At 37.4% G+C, this 15,598-nt stretch overlaps 2 protein-coding genes and 1 long non-coding RNA gene across 3 annotated transcripts in view; 1 reads left to right on the top strand and 2 right to left on the bottom strand.

Annotated features, from left to right (window-relative positions):
* LOC143305580 (uncharacterized) overlaps positions 1 to 15,598 on the top strand; it is a 369,432-nt gene that overhangs the window by 60,199 nt on the left and 293,635 nt on the right. The window lies entirely within an intron of this gene.
* LOC143305578 (uncharacterized) lies at positions 10,393 to 12,298 on the bottom strand. The gene has a single exon (XM_076689718.1). The coding sequence runs from the start codon at positions 12,136 to 12,138 to the stop codon at positions 11,068 to 11,070; it is 1,071 nt and encodes a 356-aa protein (XP_076545833.1). The 5' UTR covers positions 12,139 to 12,298; the 3' UTR covers positions 10,393 to 11,067.
* On the bottom strand, positions 13,962 to 14,576 carry LOC117611235 (uncharacterized). The gene is made up of 4 exons (XR_004583100.2): positions 14,447 to 14,576; positions 14,268 to 14,353; positions 14,108 to 14,170; positions 13,962 to 14,021 (listed from the first exon to the last, which is right to left on the bottom strand). It is a non-coding gene; the product is annotated as an uncharacterized LOC117611235 (long non-coding RNA).

Raw genomic sequence — 15,598 nt, 5'->3', positions numbered from 1 at the left:
TGCGAGCGCATGGGAACTGTCGCGATCTCACTTGCAGTAATATTTACATTGGCTAGTTACTGTCTGACAGTCTGTCAGGTATATGTCTATATATGTATACTGATATTTCGGTCGACGACTGCATGCTGACCCATACACCGCCAGAGACACGTAGGCATACATAGAATTCAATGTAGTCGTAACAATAGTTTTTCGCAAATATCTCGGAAACTAAAGCTTTCCGTTAATTATGCATAAGGAAAAAGTTGTTCAGAATCATGCCCCCGACAATATATTAAAAATTCATTGAAATCGCCCTATGTTGAGATTAAAAACTGCCTGTTTTTTTGCAATAATAATGCTTTGCAATTAACAAATGGAAATTTTCTTTTTAGTGGGACCAATCGGTAGAAATACTCTACAAGATGCAAAAGGTTTCGTTCCGATTGGTCCTTTCATCTCGGAGTAATCGGCGCACATACATAGAAAAAAAAAAATATATATATATATATAGTGATCGAATTGAGTACCCTGTCTATACAGTACTGCAAGAAGTTGCGACAGTATTCTCTGACAGTCTCTCGCACGACACTTATTTCTGGCGATATTGCGGGAAGTTGCTTGCTAGTGTAAACGGCGTTGCAAGTATCTTCTGCAAGACTTCCTTAGAAGGCGACTCGTATGAAAGTATTAGGGATTTTAGGTTCGTGTGGTGTGCGGTTGAGGAGTAAAATCCAAACATTAATGTGCTGGACTAATGGTTTATTCAAGTAAGTAAACTAAATATGCTTGTTCTCAATATAATATAAAATAATAATGCTAGTATAACAATGTGTGCGGGCTAGAATAGAAATACAATAAGAAATTATAATAAGTACGCCCTAGATGAGAAAATACATGATTAGTATCGCGGCTTAATCTATGGATACAGCCAACACTCTGTACAATCACCAACTACGCTAAGTATTGGAAACTATACTTCAGTGGCTTGTACGGTACCTTCAGACACGAGCGGACTCTAGCCTACAGGTTGCCGTCGGTTTCTGGTCTATCCAGAGCTATGCTAGTACAGGCCTGCTCAAGGAGCTCTGCTCCTCGCTAGCTGGGTACGTTTACACTTGAGTATTGGCTTAGTACTAACACGTGTTCAACACGTTGCGTACCATGAGTAGGGTGTCCACAGATCCGAAGTTTCGCACGTCACCATTGAAAAGAGAAGGATTTAGCTTACTCTTGCGCTTTATCGTTGCTTAAGCAATTCAGCGCAGTCCTCTGCAATCAGAGTGTTGTCTGCATTCGACCGAAGTCGGAGACGATCTGCTCTTACACTGCGTGGAACGACTCTATTTATAGTCAGATTTTGCTGACTTAGCGCCTTTTTTCAATACAGAATTCCTTTTGATTTCTGGAATTCCCCAGCACGTGTCTTGCGAGCACCCCTACTCCCTAATCTACGCGGTCTCCCTACTCTAGAATCTCACCCCACCACGAGATCATCGGGGTTGCGCTGACGCATATGTATTCGCACGTCGATCATTTATCGATAATTTAACTTACCGACCGACTTACCGACTAATCGTTTACCGACCTATTTATTAGACTGAATTGTCTATTGAATTTGATTTTATTATTACAAATACATAATACAAATTAAACTAAACATTTTAACTGAGATTATAATAAAAATTAAATTAACATATTTGTATAAATTTAAATTAAAAAATTGTTTATAATAATAAAAAGTAAAAACGAAAAAGTGCTGGCTCTTCTTAGCGGGACGTTACACTAGTCTAAACAATATGAAACATCGGGGACTGATACACTTCGATTTTGATGAAACTTTGCATAAATATTTATTAGACCTGTTTATGAAGATAACTGTAATTCGTTGGTGCCCGTTTTTCACTTTGAGGCAGATATATATATACGTGCTTATAAATTATAAACAACAAAAGATATAAAAAAATAGTTGAAATAAAAGTTATACCGTTTCTTGAGGTCTATAAAGCTGCGTGTAAGTTGTTTTTTTTAAATCATCCTTTTGGCAAAATTGAATTCCTCCTCCCCCTCCGTTTTGAAAAACTTTACTTTTTTTCAATCAATAAAAGCGCCTATTTATTATGAATTCAACGATGTATTATAGTGTATAGTTGTTTTAATTATTCCGATGAAATTTTTGATTTAAGTTGTTTGATTTGTCTGTATTGACCGCTAACTCGACTTATAGTACTTGCGACGTTGATAGAACCTATATACGTTTTACAAAATATTTGCGTTTATATAAAATCACAATAACAAGCCATTTATTGTAGGCGTATGATATTTTTTAAAAAGATGTTATTCCCGAAACACATTCAAAAATTCGGATTTTACTCTTTCGATGTTTCGTGATGCTCTTGAAAGAGGATCCATAGTCCATGATATTGATATTCGAAAATGGGCATTAGAAGCAAAAGAAAGCATTGATTTGCCAACATTTAAAGTAGGAAAGTGGTGGATATTTAAATTTAGAAAACTGCATGGAATAGTTTCGTGTAAAATAACAAAATTTGTAACTTACTGGAAATGTGAAAATTCTCAAGAAATAGATACAGTTATCGATAATTTTATTCAAGTTGTGAAACCGAATATTAATAGTTATAGTGTAGAAAATGTATTTAGTTCGGACGAAAGTGGTTTTAATTTAGAACTTAATTCTGGTCGAACGCTATCTGCAAAGGGATCAAAAACCATTGAAACTGTCGTACAGTCCATATCATCAACCACTCATAGTTATACCATACAACCTACTGTATCTGCAAATGGAAAATAGCTTTCACAGCTTTACATAATTTTAAAGGAATCAAGCGGACAGTTCGGACCAAGAGTAAAAGAAAGTTTCTGCTTCAAAATCTGGCAAATTAACTTCACAGCACTTTATAACTTGGTTTACTGAAATATTTGTAAGAAACGTGGGATCCCGAAACGTTCTCCTACTAGGTTCATGGAGTGGACACTGTTCAAATGTTTTGCAAGACCTTGTTCCTGAAGGAAAAGAAGTACTTTTTCTGACGATACCGAAAAAGACGACAGGAAGACTATAGCCTCTTGATGTTCTTGGTTTTCGAATATGGAAAAATTTCATAAAAACTTTTTCCGATCAGGTCATTTTATTGAATCATGACGTGATTTTACATCAACGAAATAATATCATAAAACTCCAATCTCTTGTAAATACATAATCAGTTGTCTTCACCTAGATTCCAAAATTTGTTTAAGCATTCGTGGTACAAAAGTGGATATATAGAAGAACGTTCGACACGCTATGAAAATCCAGTCGATTATTGTTTTACAAAACAGGTTGACAAAATTCATCGGTGCGATATACGCGGAGAATTAGCTATACTTCGTTGTGCTTGTAATAAAAAATATTTATGTTTCAAACACTTTTTTGAAGAATTTCATTACGGTAAAAGCTATGTAGAATAATATTGGTTGTTTAAATAAGGCCACCTAAATATCTCCTACAATTTTGAAGCTGCAAAAAATGTTTGATATGCTATTTAAATGGTACCGAAAGGCTAATATGTTGCAAAAATATTTTTGTTTCCAAGGTCATTTTTTTCGGAGTTATCAAGGTCATCGGTGTTTTTTGACACATAACTACATTTTTTTTAATTGCATCGTGTAGCTGATAAAAGAATACATTCAGATATGTAAATAACATGATCTTGAAATGACCTTGATCTTCGCAAATTAAAGTTTATAAATAAAGATTTATGCAAAGTTTCATCAAAATCGGAGTGTATCAGTCCCCGATGTTCCTTGTGAGTATAAAGAACACAGCTGCATCCTCTCGACTCGAAAGTTGAGAATCAAATATATGCAAGGATATTTCAAAGATAATTTTTGTTCCGAATAACTGGAATATCGAAAGGGTAGGATATGAGGTGGAATTGGTGTCACCGGTAATAAATAAATTGTACACAAGAATTAAGATAGAAAAACAAAAGAAAAATGAATTTATTAAATTGAAAATCAAAAAGCTCTACTCTACGGGTACCGGCTGTAAAAAACCCCAGTCGAAAACCTACCTAAACCTGGCACTTGACTTTGAGAAAATCAATTTTTTCCAATTGTATTGTACTCTCCTTCGTTTGTACCCATTTGTACCACTTTTCTTTTCGTTTGTACCCTAAGGGGTGAAAAGATAGGGGTCGAAGTTCTTCTTTATTTCGTGGCTTTTTATCGTCGATCAGTTGTTTAAGTTTTGCCCATAAGTTCTCAATAGGGTTCAGATCGGGACTGTATGCTGGCCATTTTATTGTCTTAATGCCGTTGTGTTGCAAATAGTCTTTTACCATTTTGCTGCGGTGGTAACTGGCATTATCATCTTGAAAAATAAAGTTTAATGAATCTCCAAACCAGTTTTTAATGCTGGGAATTAAAAAATTTTCTAAAATATGAATATATGTTTCGGAATTCACATTCCGAAAAAGAATGCATAATTTGCCCACCCCTTTCTCAGTCATACAACCCCAAATTATATAGGATTATGGATATTTTTGTTTAAAATTTAAGCAATCTTTGTGAAACTTTTCATTAGATCTTCGCCAAACAAATGTTCCTGTATCGTCTCCTGTTCCAATGCATTATTACTTTTAACCACATCTAATGGTTTTTAATAGTTCCAAAACCTGAAGGTTTTCAGTAAATTTCATATTTATCCATTTGATCGGAAACTTTTTGCCGGGGGTTGTATAACTATCTCATCTTTTCCGTGTAATTCGTCCAATTTAAACATATCTGTCAAGATTTCCTACACACTTGATAAACTATGGTCAGCTGAAACAGTCATCATTATGTATGTATTATATATATATAAACATAATGTGTGTGTGTGTGTGTGCACGTTGAATTTTCAATTTATTATTCTTTCTTGCCTCGACTTGCAAGTGCGTTTCTCTCCAGGATTTTCCTTCGGAATTTTGAAACGATCAAGTACGAAGTTATAAGCACGTGCTTTTGTGTAGAGAGCGAGAAGGAAGAGAACGCCACCGCGCTCTATCTTTGTCTCACCTAAGTTTACACTTTCCTGGCTCGAACTTCGCGCACTGTAGCTATCTCTCTCCCCATCATTCTCTCCTTTCCTTTCTCTTTCTCGCCCTCGCTGGCGCGCATGTGCTTGTGCCGACCGGCCTTTCACTACGCATCCGAAAAGGGTATAGCAGTATAACTTGGTTAAAGTGCCCTTGAGCCGGATTTTTTCAGCAATGCACCATTTTATAGCTTATAATAAAAAACGGTAAATATTTAGAATAAGGGAGCCACCTCCGATTTCGATGACCTTCAAATATGTTGTCAAGGTCGTTATTCTGAACAACTTTTTCCTATACATATAATAGTCGGACTCTTTTGGTTTGCGAGATATTTGAAAAAATAACGTGCTTTACTATCAATATTTCCAAGAGTGAATAAGTCGCAACTAGGATCTTATCTATTGTTTTGGGGGGCTCTGCCCCCCAAACCCCCCCGCCCCCACAACGACAATAACCCCAAACCCCTTTAGGATGGACTTTTTTAGGTACTTCGAAAACACATGTGGGGATTAATGAACGGATAGTACATGTAGGTATAAGCTTAATACAGTCAAATACTAAATAGAGCACATATTAGTCATTTATTCGTTTAGACTTTCATTCAAGGGATACATAATTCCCATTATTTTGAAAAACGCATCCAATCTTTCAGAAAAATTGAACTTTTTTTTAAATATGAATTCTGCTAAGTAATAATTAAAATGACATTCTTTGCGACCGTACAAAGGAATATTTCCTCGAATTTCTCTCCACAGTCTTTCAATGTTTTGTGTATGTACCCCTGTTTCTGGATCAACAAAATTTGCCGAGTGGTTTACAGTGTAATGTTTATACACATCTTTATTTATTTCTGCATACGCCTTCCAACAGTCGCTATAAATTATTGTACCCGGAGCAATGTTCTTCAAAATTAGAGGTAACAGTACCTCCGATTTGCGAGACGCTATTGGAACAACAAAAAACTTCTTTGAGTGTCGTTCAATAGCACCGAAAATCCACTGTCCTTGTATGACTCGTCCTCGATTGTATTTTCGGCGACCAAATTTTGCCTCGGCAATCTCCACGACTATTCCATCCCCACCAATTTGATTTTCGTCTTTTATCAACCATTCATACATAAGCTGAGAAATTATTAATAAAGTAAGTTCATAAACCAGTGTTAATAATAATAGGTATTTAATTAATTACCTCTCGACAGAAATTAGTCCAGTCAACTGCTGTAGAAGATGAAATATTAAGTTCTACTTCGAGAAATCTTTGCCTAGGAGTATTCATCATTAAAATATAGCAAATTAATCGACAAGCTACACCAATATTTAAATTTGCTTTTGAGAACCAGGTCCTATGTAATGCACTGATTTTAAAATTGCATGTTAATCGTTTTCTTTTACGATTCGTGATTTGTTTATAATAATGATTAGTACAATGAAAACATAATGACTCTAAACACTTTAATTCTAAAATACTTCCACACTGTGGACATTTTATTGTTTGACGAATAACATTTTTAGAATACAAATAATTCAATAATTCGTCGCGATTTGTGGTTAAAGCTAGAAACTCGTAGAATTTCATTTTAGAAAATTGATATTTATATAACTGTACGTTATAATGATTAGTCGTACACTGTTCATGAAATACAAGAAATGTCAAGTTCATTGATAACTTTGGACATTGAGTCAATGACAAGATATATGTATATATACACACAAGGCACTCTATTGAACACAAAATGCTGTCGAAAATTTATCTAGCCTTAAGATAACTGTTTTCTCAAATATCTCGCAAACCAAAAGAGTCCGACTATTATATGTATAGGAAAAAGTTGTTCAGAATAACTACCTTGACAACATATTTGAAGGTCATCGAAATCGGAAGTGGCTCCCTTATTCTAAATATTTACCTAAAAAACTATTGTACACCAAGTTTCAACCCTGTATCTCAACCGGGAGGGTAGTTACAGGGTGAGAAAGAAAAACTGGTTTTTGCCATATTTACCCTATTTAATGGCATTCAACAAATCTGAAAAAATTCTAAAATATTCTAGCCAGATTTATTCTAGATTTTTCGATTGCAAATCCTAGGCGTGAAAAATCAAAAACGCAAAAAAAAGTCGAATAATTGAGATTTCGGGTAGAAGCTTTCGGAACACTAGATTTTTACTTTCACAGTAGTTAGATATTAGTATGACTGGTGTCCTCAATTTTTTTCAGATATATAAGTCGTGTGCGCCGTGTTTAAAAAAATCAAAAACCGATATTTTCGACATATTTCGTGCGATAACATGAGAAATACTTTCAATTTTTATCCGACTTCGAAAAGGAGGAGGATACTCAATTTGATGTGTATGTATGTTTTTTTTTTACATTTCCTTTACACACTTAGTGCATTATGTGATTTCTAACATTTCTGCACTGGATGGAGCAAGATCTGAATACAGGAAGTTATTAAAAATAATTGAAAATGTATACGCAGCTTGTATTCAGAAATATTGAAGAGGTTTTCAACAGCGGCGATAGCCGAACGGTTAAAGTGTGGGACAGTGGAACCGCTGAGACGTTTTTTGTCGCAGGTTCGTGTCCCACAAAGGTCCAATTTTTTTTGTTTTCATAAAATCATTTTTTTTATTATTAATTACATAAGAATAAATAGTAACCATTTAATAACGTATAAAAATTATTTTTAAAATATTTTATCATTAAGTATTGTGACCCTTTCGGGGGTTTATTCGATACAAAAAATGATACTCGTTACAATCGCAATGAAATCTCGATAATTCGTTGGGCGCCAGGTCTCGTGGCAACTAAAGAAGAGGAACGTAGATTTGGGAGTTACTGGGGACGGGTTTCGTGGCACTTCCTGGACGTCCGTATAATACTTCGCGGGGGAGTACGCGAGGAGGATTGTCGGGGGAAGGGAGATCTCAGGATTGGGAAGGGTTCTCAGGAAGTTCGTCACGTTACGCATAGGAGAATTACTGTAGACGGGAATGATAGAGGTTGGACAAGGGGTTTCGCAAAACGTAGGAATTTTGAATAGCCGGTACAATACATGGACGCGAAAATACGCGGGCAAGAAGTTGCCGTTACCGGACTCAAACTTTGACAATTTAATATCGAAAAAGACTCACCACACTGCAATGCAGCACTCATTCGAACACTCTTCGCACTCCTCCGAAATCTATCGCCCTTACAATTCTTTATACTATCTCTCTCTTTACACGCTCTTGAAATCTCTATATACTCTCTACTACTCGCTATCGTCGCAAAATGCTAATTGATGGAAAATATCCGTCGCGGGATATTTTTGGGGAGGGGGTTGGGTTGAATTGGGGACCTCTTCCGAGACTAGGATAGGTCGATTATCGCTTATCGATTTGCCGATAACCGGGGTCGATGGGGCTGGCGGATCCTCGCTGACGGCGGATGTTGGCTGAGGTCCCCGGGCTCGGCGACAGATGGCTCCAGTCAGTACTTTTGGCTGTTTTCTGGGCTGGTGGACTTTGGTCTGTTTGCCAGGTTGCCAGGCCCTCCAAACTCCCGTATTTAAGGGGGTAGACACGGGTAATGCAGCGAGGTGACATTACCGGCAAAAATGGGCCTAAACAGGGGTTTACGGGAATACACTTTTCGTCCTTATATGAGAAGCTTTAGGGCTGGGTGAGGGCTCATTCGAAAGAGGAAGGTCCAATGCAGGGCGGTCTGGTCATGGTTCAACGCGATTGTGTTGATATTTAATAATATGAGTGTCCAAAATAGAGGAAAAATCGACAAAATACATCCGCAGATTCCAAGTATTTTTTAGGTCACTAAAACAGTTCCGTGATTCAAACGGTGACCAGACCGCCCTGCATTGACCCTTCCTTTTCCGAATGAACCGTTATTTAGATCAAAATCTTCTCATATGAGGACGAAAAGTGTATTCCCGTAAAAGCATTCCCAAAGACGAGTTCCGCCATTATCTGGATACTACAGAGCAAGTGACGTGACAAATTTAGTTCAGCTAGTAGTTACGAGGTGGCGTCTAAGTAGAAAGGCTGCCGATTTGGAATCGTAGTCAGAATCAAGCGTTAGTTTGATTACGTCACTCGAACTGTGCTGCGAAGCCAAGCGAAAACGGCAACATCGCCCGAACGCTGAGTGAGACGTACTACAGTCATGATGTCCTTCTCTCATTCTGAATGTTGAGATTGTCCCTTTTCGCTAATTTTTGACCGCGGCCCGCCTGGATTTTTCACAGCGCCCCATAACCTCGCCTCATTCAAACTATATCGTGTTTGGTATCATTTTAATCAGAAAAATTTCACCAATGCGCTAGTAAAAGTTTCAGTAAAAAAAAGTCAAAAATAAAAAAGTTTTATAACTGAATTAGTATTAGTCACACCGATACGTTTTGGCTCTTTCCTTTGATCATTAGACCTCTTTCTCTCTCCTCCACTGTCTGTCCCTTTCTACGTTCATGCTTGGCTGGTCGTCGCATCTAATTCGAGATTCGACATCACGGCTGGATGTATGCAACGTCTGGTTCCCAAACTCTGTTGCAGCTTTTACTGTATATGTAGACGCGAGGTCCCTCCATTTATTAGTTCTAATAGTACCATAGTACTTTTTTATGCAGAATGTTTCAAGGAGTTGACTCAAGTAAAAAAAAAAATGCAAATCCATTTAAATAAAAAGTGGATTTGCATTTTTTGAGTGCATCGTTGCATTCACGGAGAAAATGAAATCACAGAAAAATAGACATTATCATACTGTTGAACTTTTACATAAACAGCTTTTTCCTATCTCTTACCAAATTCAAGATATAACTCGTCAGAAATTGCATGACGTATCCTGTATATTTTTATTAATTAAAAAACATTTATTTAAAGAAGTTAATAACTTTTTCTAGAAAATTTCTCAGATTGCACGTTCTTTCGGTTCTTTAGAGTAGGCATATATTTTTCAGCAGCGAGGGGTGCTACGGTGCGCTATATAAAATCCACGCGTTCAGTCAGTCACAATTTATCGGAGCGGGACAATTCTATCATTTAGGTTGAAAGAAGGATAGCATGATCACCCTACATCTCACTCTAACCACGCGTCAATGTTTCGCTTTCGTTCTTCAGGCGGATCGTCGCGATGCCTCTTGCGAGATGAGCGTTTGAATGTGTTTGTAAAAATACTTGAGGGGCTGTTGCATTCCTAGATCGTGTTGCGCGCACGCTAGCTGAGAATTAAACCTTTCAAGTTCGTAACAGACCACGCAAGTGGCTCCACCAGGCCCAACGAAAAAACTGCTGTAATACCGACGTCCCGAATCGGAGAGGTCACGTGCCGTGTCTACCCCCTTAAGCGTTAAATAAGAACTGTGCTTAATAAAACAATGTTTCTTGTAACAAGTATTGTTATATATAGTTACAGGCTATCACATGAATGCCGGATATACCCGGCGCAGGTACACACAGGTCATCAAATGAATGCCGGATATATCCGGCACTCGTACCGAAAGGGTTAAAAAAAAATTCTCGAAAAAGCCTTAAATTTTGAAGCGGTCAAAGTGGTGTTACCTCTTCAAGTTGAAAACATCGCAGGAAAAATGGCTTGTAGCAGACAAAAAAGAACCTTAAAATATCGACAATAAGTTGGTCACAATTAATGCTTCAAGTTATGACATTGTTTACAAATGCGAGGAAAACTGTTCACCCGACTCCCTTTCCCGTTCAGGGGCACACGCGGTTGACGAAACTTCGTAGTCAATTTACCTGAGAGTGCAGTCAAGAATGGGGGATTGTTATTCCACACTTCTCACTCACTTCTGCACGAAAATTCGTCTCCGTCCTGCTCGTATCGTATTTTTCATGACATTTTACATAAATACATTGCATTCATCACACACACTGTATACATTACAAAATTCTGTATACATTGCATTCATCACACACACTGTATACATTACAAAATTCTGTATACATTGCACTCATTACACACACTGTATACATTACATACATTCCATACATTGCATACATTACTTACTTCCTACTTACATGAAGAGCTCGTGTTATAAGTGGATCCGAAGACGCAGGCTCCTCGGATCCATTTATAACACGATTTACTCTTCCTATATAATTCTTGACAACATATATGATACATTGATGTATCACATATGTTGTCAAAGAATTGCCATGTTCGGAGCATGTCAATTTAAAATTTACATGCTCCGAAATGCATAATTTTAGAGTCGCAATAAGGTTCGGAGTGTGCGCTATCTGTGGCATATTAGCGAGGCAAATAGACACTACCTGCGTTATTAATGATCTGCACGCAACATGCATCGATGAACCTTCAGAAACATTGATTTCAAAAACTAATGCCAAACAAAATTTGCAGGTGGTGTTCTTCTTCAGAACACGCCGTGAAACATACTGAACCACTGTTAATACAGTGGCAGCTGCCGAAACGTTGTAATTTAGAAAAATAGAATTGTCGATCATCGATGCAGCTGGAGCAGGTGACAAATATTTTTTGAGACTAATTAAAAAGTTTGCGGATTCTTCAGATTCGCAGTTAGTATCCGCACTTACCAACTGCGAATAGGAATTTAAGAGCAATGTCCTATAATACCCGTGAAAGGTAGTACACGATGGATTAGTATTTCGCGCACCATGCTGTCTAATCTGTCCGAAAAAATTTTCTACGGCATCTTGGTTAAAATTCCGACCAATAAAGTGGGAAAATCCAAGATTGCCTAGAAGTGTTGTTAAAAATTTAAAATTTTGTAGCGTTCTAATCCAATTGTGTACTACCAGTGGACGCTCTTTATCCGCAAACTTTCTTTTGATAAATGTCATGCTTCGAAATACATTAATTCCTACATCCCAGATATTGGATCTTTCGCAGTTGATATCTACTACCGAAAGAGGACGACTACTGTTGACACTGTCGAAAATATCATTCATAAAATGAATGAATCGAGCAGTGTCAACACCTTCTAAAGGCATTTCACGCGTACCGCACACACTCTTAACTTTATTGCGACTCATGAGTGTCATGACGGACCCAACCGATTGACTAAAAACCTGCACGCAATACTTAACCTTCATTTTCCTAATTTTATCAACTACTACATGCTTTGCAGTAAGCTTCTTCAGAACTCGGTCCTGAGAAGAAGCATTACTGCTATCAATAAAATATAAATCTTCCACGTGTGGCTAAATGGTCACACGTGGAACATTATCCGCTAAATGGAATTGCAAATCTTTAGTCTAAAGATTGTTCCGCATGCACTTCAATAGGTGCGGAGGATCGAAGAGCGGCACGATTTCATTTTTATCAATAACAATTATATCATGCCGTAATGGATTCGACTTCTGAAAGGCATTTCTTTTCGAATAATCTATTAGGCATTGTATTGCCTTACAATTCGTGCTGCCTTGGTCATAAACTGAGGCTACAACTACAATGCCGGCCTGACATGCACGGCGAACTAATTCTTTAAACATTCTAACGATGCTCTCCGCGGAAGAAGTACCCCTACAAAAAGTATATGCCACAGGTTGCTTCCAAGGTCGCACACCGTCTATGCCTTTCAACATCCACACCATGGCATGATCCGCGATATCTAAAGAACGCGAAAAACCGGAGTCTACAAATCTTTCAACTATGTCCATTGTAGACCAGTGACGGCGATAATTTAATTTCGTCGAAAAGCAGAATAGCGTATCTGCTTTTCTCGTCTGGAAAGGACTCGGACCGCTCTTCGAGTTCATGGAATACGTTGTCGCAAATTCCAGCTCTTAGTGGAATGTGCGACAATAATTTCCGAAGCGTTTCGATACTTGGCAAATGAAATAATTTTGACAAATATCGAAACGCTTTTGGACGTTGCTTATAAATACTTAGAACTAGTACCTTTTCCTCTTCCGTGAAGCGTCGTCCGTAGATGGGTTTTCCCTCGTTGCGCATCTGGGCGGAAATCATCGCGTGCAGGGGTGTAGACAAGTTTTCCAAAAGTTGGCATACACCTACCTGCACGAGACGCTCTATCTTCTTGATGCGGTCCTTCGTTGCCATCTGCCGCCGCTTGCATTGCCGCGCTGCCTTCAGTATCGCTGCCACGGCGCTGTAGACTCGTTGCTGCAGGGGCTTCTCCACGATGTTGTCCCTGAGCATCTTCAGTATATTACCTGCAGAAGGAAACATACAATATAATTACTCTGTAAAGGATATATAAAGTCATATAAAGTAGTATATAGTTTACATGTCTATTACTGCCATGTATACCGTACACACAGTGTAATTTACACATGCAAACGCATAATATCGACTGAAGGTATGTGCAAATTGGTGGCGCACTGAGCTCGACCTGAAATGGAGGATGTATAACTCTGAGAGTACCTCCAGTTACGAGGAAGTGTATCCGATTTGGAATACATCAATCTAGCGTATATTATTTCCTTGTACTTGCAAGGAAAAAATACGTTAAATAATGTAGATAAGAAATACATAAAGTAAAAATTTCAGTTGTATATGTTAGCACCATTGTATGAAAGTCAAGCATTGTATAGTGTGCCTGGCGTTTTTGAGCAAAGTATAAAATATCCCAATTATTGTAATATTATATCAACTTTGGATTGATATTGCCTAGGCATTCTGTACAGTATTTGCTTTTTATGCATGGCCAGTAACATGTACAAATGATAAAAAAGAAATGAGTAGAATGTCAACAATTTCCTTTCAGTAAGAAAAAAAATTGTATACATTTCTCTCATTTTATGATATGGATTCGACAAGGAATGTTTAACGGAATTAATTGAATTGCACCGGTTTTAATTAATAACCAACTTTTTTTTTATTTATTCAATATTTTTTGCAATGTTATCCTGCACTTATCATTACTTAACCTAATATATTAATACTTATTTCGTACCTTTTTGTCCTTTCTGGACTTGTGATCGCTGATGCTCTCTTCCAGGGACAGCATAATCTGTAATTGTAAAGACTTAATAGAAGTTCCCTTTCAATGACTCATGCATATTTCATACTAATATCCAGTAATGTATAAACTCATACCTGCATTATGCAATGGCTTGTCTTCTTCTATACTTAGTCTGTGCAAGTCGTTCCATGCCATCTCTACAAACAACCAAACAATATTTGTTAAACATACCAGTCTATAACTAAGAAAGATAGTAAAATCAAAAGTAATATTTTTTTATGGTAACAGACTAACCTCCGGATGGTCCAGGAAGTGCTGTGAAGTCCTCGTGTCCCACGAAGCCACTCTTACTGTCTATTCCCCAGTGCAGTCAGGTTTGCCTGCAAGAACAAAATTAAATAACATTATAGATACATTTCATGCTAGAAGTATTATTATGTATTTTCAGTATACAGTTATAACAGAAAACTTACATTCTTCTTCTTCTTCTGGTATTTCCATCCGGGTGTCTTGCTGCTCTATTTTAATAGAGGCAGCCTCTGACACTGTGTAATAAATATTTTCATTACCAATTATCTGCAAACGCAACACAAATTATGTAAGAGTATTACCTGGTAAGTTCATTGTTGGAACTGCTGACGTTGTCAGCTTCTTCATCATGATATATTTTTGTTCGAAGTGGCTGCTGCAGAGGGAAAGTTGAATGTCTTCAGAACTTCACTTCTGCATCCTCGGACACTGCATTTTTTCTTCTTCCTTCTTTAAAGATACATTTTAATAATTACAATCTTATCTTAGAAACTGCTTAAATTAAAGCAAACAATCCATTATTATAACACCAATGTAAACAGTTATTGTTTTCAATAACAATTTTAAAAAATTTTGTACTTACTTAATTTCGATCTTCTTGTGCTGTTGCTGCATCTCATTATCAGCAAAAATATTGAAAAAATCTGAAATAAACTAGAAGAAACCTGAAAAAATACCTCAAAATCTCTTCTCAATTAATAATAATAGTAATAATAATAACAATAATAATAACAATGAAAGTAACAATCATAATAACAATAATAATAGTATCAATAACAGTAATAAATTGTATTAGTATCTCTTTGTATTGCTCACGCTGTCGCTTTAGTGACCGTTATCGTGGTTAATTGGCGCCATATTTTTTAAGTCTCCTTAAATTTTGAAACAATTGAAAAGCGCGGCGTTAAATTTCGCGGGAACATGACGTCACGATATCTTTAGTTGTGTATGTTAAAATCAGTGATACAAGGTATGCATGTAGAGAAGCGACATCAGCGCTGCCTGGATTTTCTGCGCCGAGTTATAATTTGCATCAACTTCACAAGAGTGGAGCTTGGAGGGCCTGCAGGTTGCTCCCTTTCTGGGGAGGGGTGGTGGTGCTGTCGCCGGCCTCGAAGCTTCTTGGGCTGCCTGCTGGGGTCCTCTCCGTCGCCTCCATCGGCCCGTTACTGGAGGGTGGGAAAAGGGGTTAGGTAAGGGAAGGGATATGGGTCATGACGATTTTGGGAACGGGAGGTAAAAGACGCGCAGCGATTGTAACGGGGTGACACGCGTGATACCACGTTACAGTATACATAAAAATAATCTTGGAGCAC

Source organism: Osmia lignaria, chromosome 8 (assembly GCF_051020975.1).
Source record: "Osmia lignaria lignaria isolate PbOS001 chromosome 8, iyOsmLign1, whole genome shotgun sequence".
Lineage (NCBI taxonomy): Eukaryota > Metazoa > Arthropoda > Insecta > Hymenoptera > Megachilidae > Osmia > Osmia lignaria.
The sequence above is the reverse complement of the archived record's forward strand: the minus strand, read 5'-3'. Positions and strand labels throughout refer to the sequence as shown.

Excerpts from the sequence above, each read along its gene's own strand:
- LOC143305578 (XM_076689718.1), bottom strand. The coding sequence starts at position 12,138 with ATGAAGGTTAAGTATTGCGTGCAGGTTTTTAGTCAATCGGTTGGGTCC.